Here is a 13,942-nt window from a genome sequence, read left to right on the forward strand (position 1 = left end):
TTTTATTTTCTAGCCCTGTTTATTCCAATTGTGGAAAGCCAGAACCAATACTGCAACCACTGGGAATGAGTCAGGGACTAACCCAGTTTGGACACCAGTGCATACAGTCACTTATACAGGGAAAACGTCCAGTCTTTAGGAAGTGGAAAGAAACTAAACTACTCAAAGAAATCCCATAAGGACATTCGAAAATCACGTAAATTACATTTTCATAGTCATGGATTGAGATTTGAATTTGGCAGTATACATTTGTGGTGCTAAAAGCTGTACTGCTCAACTTTCTTTAAAACTGGAGAAAATCAGATACTAGGAGTACCGGATTTTCCCTGCCAGTAACCAAAATCACCAAGAAACCGAAAAACAATGAATACAGCTTCTTTGTTTGCTAGTATTCCTTGTATCATACATTTGCCACTTTCATTGCTTACTGTGAATAATTTTATTTCACTTCAGTGGAATATTCTTGTAAGAAGCAATGTCTCAGAAACTAAAGGAGAAACTGTGGACACAGCTGCAATAAGTCACGGTATTTTGGATAAACTGTTTTGGCTTCATAATATAAAACTGCTTTTCTCTAACTCATTTATATTTTATAGTAAAGAGAGAACAAGTGTGGCAAGGAGTTGTTCACACAAAGATAACCTGTGTAAAGAAATCCATCTTTAAATATTTACATCTTGAATTTTACAATAAGGAAAAGAAATCTCAGGTTTATACTAACGAATTGGGGGTCCAAACAAAACTGCATCCAGAGCTTTCAAATTCAGTTTTTGTTTGTGGCGCTGATCCAAAATCTTCAGCTGAGATGTCATAAACGAAGGTTCATTTGCAGCAATCCTACAAGACAAAACGAGAGACTGAAATCATTAACCTGTCTCTGTGAGGAGTTATTGATTCTTTCTGAAAATTTCCTTCCATTCAACAAAAAAAAATATACATTTTTTCTTTGAACAAGTGCTGAAATACAAAGACAGTTTTAAACACAGGACATTCCTGACAGATTTTAATATCAATATTTTACTTTCTTATTACTATAAGACGGTAGAATATTACCCACACTTTAATAACTTCCTCCTCTGGCTTAAACTCTTCTGAAAAAGAGCAAATGATATGTTACAGGAAGCAAAAATGTAATGTCAAGTGTGTTTTCTCTTATTTATTTCTGAATGGGTTTTCCTGCTCTCTCAGTTTTAGGATTTTCAGAAACTGGATTTTACTTTGGGCCACATCCAGAACTGAATCAATCAATATGTGACAGTGGTCTTTAAGCCCAGGCCACTTTCAACTAAGATGCATGTGTTTAATTTATGTGTGTGTGTGTGTGTGTGTGTATAGAAAGCATTCAGACCCTTTTACTATTTCCACATTTTGTTATGTTGCAGCTTTGTGCTAAAATTGTTTAAATTCATTTTTGCTTAATTAAACAATACTCAATACCCCCAGAGTGACAAAGCAAAAATAGGATTTTAGCAATTTCTGCAACTTTATTAAAAATAAAACTGAAATATCACATTGAGATTCTATTGATCATCATAGAGATGCTTTTACACCTTGGCTGGAGTGCACACTTGGTAAATGCAATTGACTGCACATGATTAGGAAAGAAAGACACACACCAGTCTACATAAGGTCCCATAACTGACATCATGTGCATCACAGCAAAAACCAGGCAATGAAGTTGAAGGAATTACCTGCAGAGTTTAAACACAGTTGTGCTTAGGCACAGATCCGGGCAAGGCTACAAAGAAATTGTGCAACCTTGAAGATGCCCAAGCGCATAGTCAGGTCAGGCCGAGGAGCATGCACTGGTACAGCGTGTTGCTGTACCCACCACATGACGAAACAGTTTAGCATCCCCCGGGGCAGACACAAGGTTCAATCCCACATTCTGGAAATGACCATCTATCTTCTGCAGCCAGGTGTTATGTAGACATCCTCTTTGCCTGGTCCAGCTGCTTTTGGTCCTCAACAATGAGGATCCTGTGAGCCGGATCACCTTCAGGGAATCGCGCCACATTGCCGTAGTGCCATAACTGACGCTGCCTCACGATGCAGGTAATGTGCCTAATTCGGGACTCCATGAGCAACTGCTTGATCGAGACAAAGTCAAACCAGTGATATCCAAGGATTCTACGAAGAGCACAGTGACAATGCATTTGTAACAACCACAATGCTTCCTAGAGCTGGCACACTGGCAAAACAGCACAACCAGGGGTGAAAGGTTATAGTAAGAATGGTGGCCAAGGACCTAATGGTCACTCTGAGTGAAGTTCAGAGAAACTGTGAGGAGATAGGAGAAACTTGCCGAAGGACAGCCAGCCCTGCAACATTCTAGTAATCTGGCCTTTTTAGCGGAGTGGCCAGATGACAAATAAAAGCCTGCTTCCAGTTTACAAGAAGGCACTAAATCATTCTCAGGCAATGAAAAACAAGATGGCACCGGTATGCTTAGAGACAACAAGGGGATAGTAAAGGAAATACGTTCATATTTGATTGCTGCATTTTTTCCAAAACAAAGGAATAGCATACAGGTATAAAATATAGTATATATGTTATGTTATAGCTATAGAGTTTGTTCCCTAGCTTAAGCCTATTTTCTGTATATTGTTATTGTAAGGCAGTTGTACTAAACTCTACTGTTGTGAGAACACTATGTGACTGTTCAAATATCAACCATTAACTAAAAAGAAATACTTTCATAATAAGAGGATACACTAACGTGTTAAATAATTCAATTCTGGGTCATGCTGGAGCCATGAAAGGCTATCACGGGCTTGTTTACTATGGTTGTTAAACAAGACAAAAACAAGAAATAACAGAATGCTATGATTAAATAATTAAGAATCTATAGCAGCAGGGGGAATTGTGGACAAAATAGTACAACAGACAAAGCGACAACAGGTTGGAAAATGCCAAAGAATTGGAGTGAACTCATATTCAGAAAACTGACACAGTTTAAAGAGTATACCCTCTCCAAACAGAGGGTACAGCACTGACAGGAAAAGCACTAAGGGACTGACAATGAAAAGACATACAGTACCTTACACACGCTGGGTTACCTACTGAGATCCTGCGGGATCAAAGGACAGATTAGACTAGAAATGGTGGTCACCACTAAACTATCATGTTATTTTCAGGGGAGAACACGCATACAAAATATGATATGATATACTTCCCATGAGACTTTTTAAACATTACTTAAAATGTAAATATTTGATTATACTATTGACATCATAGCTGAGTACCTTACCCATTATTTAGTTAGCAATTTAAACATTAGTCTTTGTTTGAAAATTATTAAGAAATCATATAAGGCTGAGTTCATATCAAAAGAGTTTTTCCAATCTTTCAGGCTCCTATGTTTCCTAATGATGGAAATGTTAACTAAATGGCAATGAAAAGTAAATGAAGATAAGTTAAGTTTAGCTTATCTTATTTAGTTAATTTAACATAATGTAATTACCACAGAGACTGTCTGTTCTGTAAATACATTTACATAAGCGGCCTGTGAAAAATGTCAGCGTCTGAGAGTTATACCCACTGCATCAGCCCCCTTTAAGACCTGTAATTTAAAACATGACTCATAAATTTAAGTTATTCTCTCCGAAGAACAAGTCATTGGATAAACTAATATTAATTGAAAGGATTGCGATTAAGCTAATTAAAGTTAAGAATGCATCAGCGTAATCACAGGAGAACGTAGCTGACCTGAAGTAGCACTTATTTGCATAATGAAGTGCTTTTAAAACTTCTGTTTCTAGACAGGAGGGAGTTGAATGTGGCATATAAATTATTGCCAAAGTGGGGACAAATACATTTAAAAACCCTGTGGGAATTTACTGTCAACTATGATACAAATATCATAAATGTTTACTATAACTCCATAACGTATTGAAAAAGTTAAAATTCTGTTATTTTATGATGTAGCCCCTTAGCATTATGTTTACTTCAAGGAAAACTAGAGAAAATTATTTTTTTTCCAACAATAAAAAATTTTTATTATGCATAACAGAAACATGCAAATACCTAAAAGTCAACACAAATACTGTAAGAAAGAAATGCCTAGTGTGCACTGCTGTACTAATGCAGATATGGCACACGTCCTTCATGTGAAATTTTATGAGGTAGCCACTAAGCCACATCCTGATGTTGCAATCTGCATAGTAGAACTATGTTTCTTTGGGCATTTTTTTTAATAATTTTTTTGTTGCTTAAGTATGAGAGTGTAGAAAGCATAAACCACACAATGGCTGACGCCCATTGTGTTATTGTTGACTACCACAGCGCAGGCCTTACTGATGCTCACATTTCTCCTGACACGAACAACATTTGCTGCATTAAGGAGGCTAATGTCTTTTTCATTCTGCTACTTTATTGTAACCATTTTGTCAAACACCTATTTACAGCCTGCTGCAGCATTACGTGATTTAAGTCACCAGGCATATCACAGCAGTTCATTCGTGCAGTGTTGTATGCATTACTTCCATTACACCTGTCAACGTCTGATGACCAATTCACATTGCCATTGCTATCAATTGATTCACCTTCTTCTTCTTTTTGTCTCGGCTGCTCCCGTTAGAGGATAATCTTTTTCTGTATCTTCCTGTCCTCCACATCTTTCTCTGTCACCTGCATGTCTTCTCTCACCACACGCATAAACCTTCTCTTAGGCCTTCCTCTTTTCTTCTTTCCTGCCAACTCTATCCTTAGCATCCTTTTCCCAATAATGGTTCAATTTCAGTTTGTTCTAAAACTGGATTCACAGCTTCTCCTTTTATATGCCATTGTGCTTTGGGTGAAGGCCCTGCTCAATTGACTATTGATGAGTTATCTTAGAGTTACATAGAACTATTCATGATTTTCTGCAGCATGATGTTATTCCATCCACTAGATGGCAGCAGAATATTGTTTCAAGAGTTATTCAGTTTTAAAAATGTAAAGCGGATCTTCATATATCACTCCATGTATGGTTCAAGAACAACCTTTTTTACATAAAATTCCGAGCCAGTGTCACGCTTGGGGGAAAATGCCAAGGAGGTTAATAAACTAAATTGTTTTACCATGAGAAAAGTACAGTAATCCCTCCTCCATCGCGGGGGTTGCGTTCCAGAGCCACCCGCGAAATAAGAAAATCCGCGAAGTAGAAACCATATGTTTATATGGTTATTTTTATATTGTCATGCTTGGGTCACAGATTTGCGCAGAAACACAGGAGGTTGTAGAGAGACAGGAACGTTATTCAAACACTGCAAACAAACATTTGTCTCTTTTTCAAAAGTTTAAACTGTGCTCCATGACAAGACAGAGATGACAGTTCCGTCTCACAATTAAAAGAATGCAAACATATCTTCCTCTTCAAAGGTGTGCGTGTCAGGAGCAGATGTCAGAGAGATAGCCCTATTGATTTGTTTGCTCTTCTCTGTTTGGCTTTTAAGTATGCGAAGCACCGCGGCACAAAGCTGTTGAAGGCGGCAGCTCACACCCCCTCCGTCAGGAGCAGAGAGAGAGAGAGAGAGAGAGATAGAGAGAGACAGAGAACAAACAGTCAAAAATCAATACGTGCCCTTTGAGCTTTTAAGTATGCGAAGCACCGTGCAGCTTGTCGTTTCAGGAAGTAGCTGCACAAAAGATAGCAACGTGAAGATATTGTCGTTTCAGGAAGTAGCTGCACAAAAGATAGCAACGTGAAGATAATCTTTCAGCATTTTTAGATGAGCGCCCCTATCGTCTAGGTGTGCGAACAGCCCCCCTGCTCAATCCCCCTACGTCAGGATCAGAGGCAGTCAGCGCAAGAGAGAGAGAGAGAAAATAATTTGGGTAGCTTCTCAGCCATCTGCCAATAGCGTCCCTTGTATGAAATCAACTGGGCAAACCAACTGAGGAAGCATGTACCAGAAATTAAAAGACCCATTGTCCGCAGAAATCCGCGAACCAGCAAAAAATCTGCGATATATATTTAAATATGCTTACATATAAAATCTGCGATGGAGTGAAGCCGCGAAAGGCGAAGCGCGATATAGCGAGGGATCACTGTACACGTTTAAATCAAATTTATTTTCAGAGAAGGTGTGTGGGTGTGTTTGTGTGTGTCCTGCGGTGGGTTGGCACCCTGCCCGGGATTGGTTCCTGCCTTGTGCCCTGTGTTGGCTAGGATTGGCTCCAGCAGACCCCCGTGACCCTGTGTTCGGATTCAGCAGGTTGGAAAATCGATGGATGGATAGTACACAGTAAATGTAAGGGGTAGATGGATTACTGGCAGCACTTTAGTCGTGTTTCAGTAAGTTTCAACCTCTAGCTTTGCCAAATAGTGCAAATCAAGATGTATTTAATATCTTGGAACACAACTCTGAAATATCTATGTGCTTATCATCTCTGACATTTTGTTAGCTTTCACGTTTCATTAACCTCTATTAATTTTACTATAGTGCTCAAAACACTACTCAGATTGGTTGAAAAATTAATTTCAATAAGGTACCAATAGGTAATATTACTGTAAGCAGTAACTATAACAGATTGGATGAATTCACTTCACTTTGGATCTGATTTTCTCAGTCAGGGGTGTTATCACCCAAACAGACCACCTTTTTGTCAGAAAAATTCTTCTGCTGCTCCTGGGATATTTCCTGATGTCCCCTAGCCAGCTGAGAAATAAAATCCTTCCAGCATGTCTTGAGTCCTCTCCCAATAGGCCTTGGCTGGCACATTCTGTGTCAGAGACTCCCAGTGGTATCCCAATTACGTGCCCAGAAACTGACTCCAGCAACCCTCCAAACAAACCTCATTTCAGCTGCTTGTGACTTTGGTATGGAGTAGAGTGCCTTAATTATCTTTGAAGCTCTGATGCCATTAATATTTATGTTTCTGGTAGGATCACTAATGGCAAACTAGACAAAGTTGGGGGTGGGGATCATGACAGAGAACAAAGTCAAAATTTACAATTCTGTGATACTTATTACAGAACAAAGATAAGAGGGCCCACTCTCTGAGGTCAATATTTAGTGGTCTACTAACCCAAATAACTTGGATTGGGCTCAGCCTGAAGGAGCCACATGAAAACACCATGTGGTTTCAGCACCCAAACAGCCAAGGGTGAGGATTGGGAGTAAACCAGTCAGATAGATAGATAGATAGATAGATAGATAGATAGATAGATAGATAGATAGATAGATAGATAGATAGATAGATAGATAGATAGATAGATAGATAGATAGATAGATAGATAGATAGATAGATAGATAGATAGATAGATAGATAGATACTTTATTAATCCCAATGGGAAATTCACATTTTCCAGCAGCAGCATACTGATACAATAAATAATATTAAATTAAAGAATGATAATAATACAGGTGAAAAAAAGACAATAACTTTGTATAATGTTAAATGAAGAGTCGCATAGTTTGGGGGAGGAACGATCTCCTCAATCTGTCAGTGGAGCAGGACAGTGACAGCAGTCTGTCGCTGAAGCTGCTCCTCTGTCTGGAGATGATACTGTTTAGTGGATGCAGTGGATTCTCCATAATTGATAGACATGGCTAGTTAGAAACATGGTATATTAGATTATTGCAACAATGACTTCCTAAAAAGTTACTGAAAAATTTAAGATGTCTTTAATAGAATAGTCAAGCATTCAATAAATACATAAACAACTTCAAATTTAAATAAAAAGGGTGGTTCATTGCTGAAACAAATCTCTATGAATAAATATTACTACTTATTATTTGTCTGACTCCTTTGTCCAAGGTGACATTTCAGATACAATTGGTTACATTTTCATTTTTCCAGTTGGAGCAAAGGTACTGTAGGTGAAGTCATGTGCTCATGGTCACACAATGTCAGCAATGGGATTTGAAGCCACAACCACAGGGTCTGAAGTACCAAGTCCAATGCCTTAACAACAGTGGCGGCTGCTAGCTTTTGAAACAGGGGAAGCTCATATTAGGCCTTCATCATAAAATCCATTATGTTATTTGTACGTAAATTATGCCCTCCGTTCCTTTTGCAGAAAATGGTCTGTGACCCTGTCGTACCAATTGGCCGTCTTTTCCAGGGACTTAACCAGTTTCCTCTCAATGGTCAGGAGAGCAAGATTGCTCAAACGATCTTGGCCCATCGTGTTGAGGGTGTATGACTTGACCCGTTTTAAACAGGAGAAGCTCCTCTCTACACCTGCTGATGTAGCGCCAATTGTTGCCACTAACGACAACAGCTTGTATAGCTGAGGCATTGCACTATCCAACTCCATGTCTTTAAAAAACACCAAGAAATCACACCGCTTACCCCTGCTCCCCTGTAAGTCATGATCTGAATATAGTACTTGAAGTTCAGATCTCAGTCTCCCTGAGTCAAAGAAATGGCCATAACTTTTCAGCACACTTTCAAATGCCCCCTCTGGAAACACTTGTCTCATTTCATCAAATTTCCCTGGATTGACTAATTCTAAGAAGCTCATGCTTTCCAAATTTGAAAAACGCTGAGAAATCTGCTCCATGAGATTATGTGGATGGCCATGTACAAATTTCTGTAGCTGTCCTGGGTATCCTGTAATTGTGACAGACGGTGCTTTCTAATAGGTTCATCTTGAGGGTCTGATGTGAGATTTGCTGCTTTTGCATAAACTGCTTGATAAGCCTCCTCTGACCTCTTCTCCTTGACAAAAGCAAGGAGAGACCCAATTCTTTTTTTGCAATAAAGAACATCCATAGCCCTTTGCTGGACAATATCAAAGACAACATCTGTCTCAGAGAATATTTGTTTATATGTGTACAACATGAACACAAACTCAAAATCCTCCAGTTCCATTATGAAGCCTTTGTGTCATCATCCATGCTCTCATCCTGGGTAATCTTGTCAAAAGTCTGCAGGAGGCCATCGTAATTGTTTGCCACAGTGCTCACTATCCGTGATGTGAAATTTCATCGAGTAGGAGCGTTTCTGGGCAATCTTGAAGACCCTGCAGACTCAAGAAAAGACATCCTTTTTGTGGACTTTGAAAAAAATGTGGTGAACCCAGAGAGAGATGCAAAAAATATTCTTGACTCAGGCAAGCATTCAGCACCCTGGGACAACACCAGGTTCAGTCTGTGTGCATAGCAATGCACAAACACTGCACTAGGGGCTATTACTTTAACTTTGGCCTGTAGGCCATTGAGAGATGAAGCAAAGACAACAGCCCCATCGTAGGTATGTGCCACAAGTTTTTCTCTAAAACTGTAGCCCTGCATGTTCTCGTTTAAAACTTCAAACACAGACTGAGCATCTCGACCCCCTGACACATCCAAAAATCCAATGAAGCACTCTTGAATTTTACCTGCACTATCCACATATCTAACAATGACAGACAGTTGGGCATGGCAAGATATGTCAGTTGCTTCATCCACCTGCCATGCAAAAAAGGAGCAGTCTGAATTTCACCTTTTATATGATCAGAAACAGTGGCTGCGAGAGCAGAGATCAAGTCATTTTGGATTGAGTGGGACATACCAGAAAACACAGCTGGTGACTGAAATTGTGTGGCCAAGACAGAGTCATATTTAGCTAAAGTTTCTGTAAATTCCCTGTAATTCCCCTTATTTTCTGATTCACTACTCTCATCATGTCCCCTGAATGCCAGCTCCTGACGGCCAAGCAAGGAAGTCACATCAATTAGTCGGTTTAGGAAGGCCCTGTTTTTTTTTACTGTTTCATTATGTTTTGCCACCTGAATGCGAAGACCTTCATTGATTGCATGTTCAACCCTGACCCTGCCCAGACAACTTAACCTTGCACATGAACTCACATGTTCTTTGCACTTTTCATGCCTTTTGTATGCCCTGTCAAAGTTACCCAGATCCCCAAAACCCATGTTTGACCAAACACATCCCATTCCCTGAGAAGGTTTCGTCAAGAGGCATGGCCAACAGTACATTTTCTTTGTCACAGCACTTCCAGTCAGCCAGTTCACCTTGTCATACCAGGAGAGCTGAAAAGACCTGTTATTTTCTCCTGATTTTTGCACCAGATCAATCTTGGGCGTTGGTCTGCCCTGCCGTTTAATTCTGAGTCTCTCCTCGTAAGAAAGACTACTAAATGGTTTTGCCAAAAGCAGGTCAACAATATTAGCACCGTCTGCATCTGCCATTATGCACAGCTTGCTAGCTGGCTAGTTTCCCCTTCCACGAGCTACTTTAATTATATGAACGAACTAACTTTACAATGCTGAAACAAGGAGCAAAGTCAAGAACGCTATAATATGTTTTTTTTTTTATTTACAGAATGATTTGTATAAACAAAAATGGTTTATATTACCAGCAAACAATACAGAGTGCTGCAGTTTGTCGTACGACTTCACCTGCTTATCCGCATGGGACTGAACTCGAGGGTGGCACGGTGGCGCAGTGGGTAGCGCTGCTGCCTCGCAGTTGGGAGTTCTGGGGACCTGGGTTCGCTTCCCGGGTCCTCCCTGCGTGGAGTTTGCATGTTCTCCCCGTGTCTGCGTGGGTTTCCTCCGGGCGCTCCGGTTTCCTCCCACAATCCAAAGACATGCAGGTTAGGTGGATTGGCGATTCTAAATTGGCCCTAGTGTGTGCTTGGTGTGTGGGTGTGTTTGTGTGTGTCCTGCGGTGGGTTGGCACCCTGCCCAAGATTGGTTCCCTGCCTTGTGCCCTGTGTTGGCTGGGATTGGCTCCAGCAGACCCCCGTGACCCTGTGTTCGGATTCAGCGGGTTGGAAAATGGATGGATGGATGGATGGACTGAACTCGAATCTCTGTAGTGCTGATGTATACTTAAGACATGCTGTCAATCAAAAAAGGGGTTCCGCCCTTTAAACAGCTCCTCTAATCATCATGCAGCAGCCCAGCGTCCTGGCCCGCCCACTGCTCCATTCACTCCCAGAGAAGCTGAGCTTCCCTGGAAGTGATGATTTTGGTGCATTTATCCAATTACCGTCCAGCTTTTCTGCAGTGAAAAAAGCTCCTCTGTGCTTGCCCATAGAGCTCCAGTGAAGCTGGGCTTCAGGAGGGTTTAACGCGGTGTGCTGCACGGAAATGTATGACAAGAAAATCGCGTCAAACAATCTACAATAAATAACTGATTCTGAACGAGCTAGTCATGAAGTTGAACGCGTTCTAGCGCACTTTTATTAAAACCAATATAAATACGACAGTGCATATATGAGCATTTATTTTCTGACATAGTAGAGGAACCGGAGCTTCCCTTGTAGTCTTAGAGCAGTCGCCACTGCTTAACAACTATGCCATGTGAAACATAAAATACATTAATATATATTGGTAGTTCCTTACATGCAGAGGCAGTTAAGATTTAAAATGCAAACAGGGTGTTATAATGTTGGCAACTTTGTTACCTTTTATTTCATTTATTGTTTATCATTAATACATTTTTCTTTCTTTTTGTGTTTTTCTTTTTTAAGGTTTTATCTTTGTTGAATTCAATTTTACTTTTAATGGCTCACATCATATCTCTCTAATAGGCAACAGTTTGTCACACTCGGCCAATATAAATCCTTCACCTCACCTATGTCGTGTGGTGTCCCTCAGGGTTCAGTCCTTGGGCCATTACTTTTTCTACTTCATATCCTTCCTTTGAGTCAGATTATTCGCAGACATGGCCTTAACTTCCACTGTTATGCAGACAATATACAGTTATATCTTAGTACAGACTCCCCTATAGATTCACCTCCCAGCACATTCGCTGACTGCATCACTGATCTTAAGCTATGGATGGAAAATATCTTTCTCAAACTTAATGCCAAAACAACTCAAGTGTTACTGGTAGGTCCAAAAACCCAACTTTCTAAGGCATCCAACTTCTCTGTTTCTGTTGATGGTGCACTTGTCATACCTGCTCCTGTTGTCAGAAATCTTGGTGTTTTGTTTGATTCATCACTTAACTTTGAGCTACACATTAGGTCTCTTTCCAAAATTTCATTCTATCATCTCCGTAACATTGCCCGCCTCCGTCTATTTCTGTCCTTTACTGATGCTAAAACTCTGGTTCATTGTTTCATAATGTCTCATATTGATTACTGTAATTCCCTCTTCATTGGCTTCCCTGCAAAATCTATACAGAAGCTACAGTACATTCAGAACTCTCCAGCTAGAGTCCTCACCCACACAAAGCATTTTGCTCACATCTCCTCTGTTCTCTCCCAGCTTCACTGGTTACCAGTTCCATCAAGGATTAAATTCAAGATTCTGCTTCTCACCTTCAAAGCCCTATTTAACCTTGCGCCTCTCTACCTCACTCAGCTACTAACTCCTTACACTCCTTGTCGCTCTCTCAGGTCCTCGAGCAGTAATCTCCTTCCTGTCCCACGTACCAGACTCTCGACCCTGGGAGGCAGGTCCTTCAGTCCTATAGCCCCTCAGTTCTGGAACTCTCTTCCTCAGTCTCTCTGAGATTGCTCCTCTTTCTGCACCTTTAAATCTCAAATGAAAACTTTCCTCTTCTATGAACTTTTGTCTACTGTGTCATTTTTTTTTGCAACCTTGGGTTTGTGAATGACGCTCTATAAATGCAACTTATTATTATTGTTATTTACTTACACTTTGTTGATACATTTTGTTAGGGGACATTTAGTTTTATTGTTTTTTGTTTATCACAACAATATCTTCTTTTTAGCGGACTACAATTTTGTACTCACATATTCAAGACGCAATCCTCCATTGCATAGCACCAGAATTCATGTCACAGGATGTCATTAGACAACTATATATAAGCAGAGGTCATTGGTTCATACTTTCATAAGGTCAATATTGTCACACTGTTACTTGAATGTGCTATCACAAATTTTCTAGGGATTTCTTTATTGCACTGGCATTTTGAGCTTCTTCCTTTAGATTCTTGACCACAATTTTGGTTTATGTTTAGGGCTTTGTCACACATTAGTTTGAGCTTTTGGTAATGATCCACACTAGTGTTCATCTGGCCCTTGCCTTCCTAGCATTCTATTTTCCAACTCGCAGAACAAAGGATGTAGAATAATCCATTATTAAGAACTGCAGTCTGGCAATATGACTGTAAACCTGAGAATGGGGTTATTTCAGAAGCTGTGTGTGTAACATATAAGAAGCTGATTCTTTTTTATAAAAAGAGTACTTTAGGTAGAATTACCAAGTTACAGAGAGAAATATTGACAAATGTCTATGTAAAGTAACTACTGTATATTTTCATTTGGACTAAACAAGACATAATATGTTAATCTATACTAATAAATGGCAAAGCCCTCACTGACTGACTCGCTCATCACTAATTCTCCAACTTCTCGTGTAGGTAGAAGGCTGAAATTTGGCAGGCTCATTCCTTACAGCTTACTTACAAAAGTTAAGCAGGTTTCATTTCGAAATTATACGCGTAACGGTCATAATGGTCGACAACTTCCGCCATGTTAAACTTTCTTATTTATGGCCCCATCTTCACGAAATTTGGTAGGCGGCTTCCCTGAGCTAACCGAAACCGATGTACGTACTTATTTTGGTGGTATGACACCACTGTCGGCATATTGAACTTTCCAACGGTCTTTGTTAGTTATGGGCCCATCTTCAAGAAATTTGGTACGCGGGTTCCCAACGCTAACTGAATCCTACTTACGTACATATATATGTCCATAGCCTGCAGCTCGGTCGCCATGTGAGGTGGTGTTGGGTCCCCCATCCCCATGCCTCCCACGTAGTTGGCTGCCTGCCTATACAACGCTGTCCGTCGCTCCGGTCTTTTCATTCCCTTCCTTGCTTCGCCACGGTATTCACGTCACCCTGCTGATAGCTGCAGTCTTTTTATTTAATCCACGGCTTCTCCGCTGTTTTATTGTTCGTATAATACGATTATAGTTATTGTGTAGGTATTTTACACTTAGTTTACATTGTTCAGGTACCCATTTCCTTTAACGTTCCAACCGTGCCCTCATTAACATGTCTATCGAGGTGATCACCATCGATCAAAGA

At 40.2% G+C, this 13,942-nt stretch overlaps 1 protein-coding gene across 1 annotated transcript in view; it reads right to left on the bottom strand.

Annotated features, from left to right (window-relative positions):
* stim2b (stromal interaction molecule 2b) overlaps positions 1-13,942 on the bottom strand; it is a 239,247-nt gene that overhangs the window by 44,657 nt on the left and 180,648 nt on the right. The window contains exon 5 of the mRNA XM_028802000.2: positions 722-837. Coding sequence (XP_028657833.1) covers positions 722-837 — 116 coding nt within the window. The remainder of the gene's footprint in view (positions 1-721; positions 838-13,942) is intronic.

This window comes from Erpetoichthys calabaricus, chromosome 5 (genome assembly GCF_900747795.2).
Source record: "Erpetoichthys calabaricus chromosome 5, fErpCal1.3, whole genome shotgun sequence".
Classification (NCBI taxonomy): domain Eukaryota; kingdom Metazoa; phylum Chordata; class Cladistia; order Polypteriformes; family Polypteridae; genus Erpetoichthys; species Erpetoichthys calabaricus.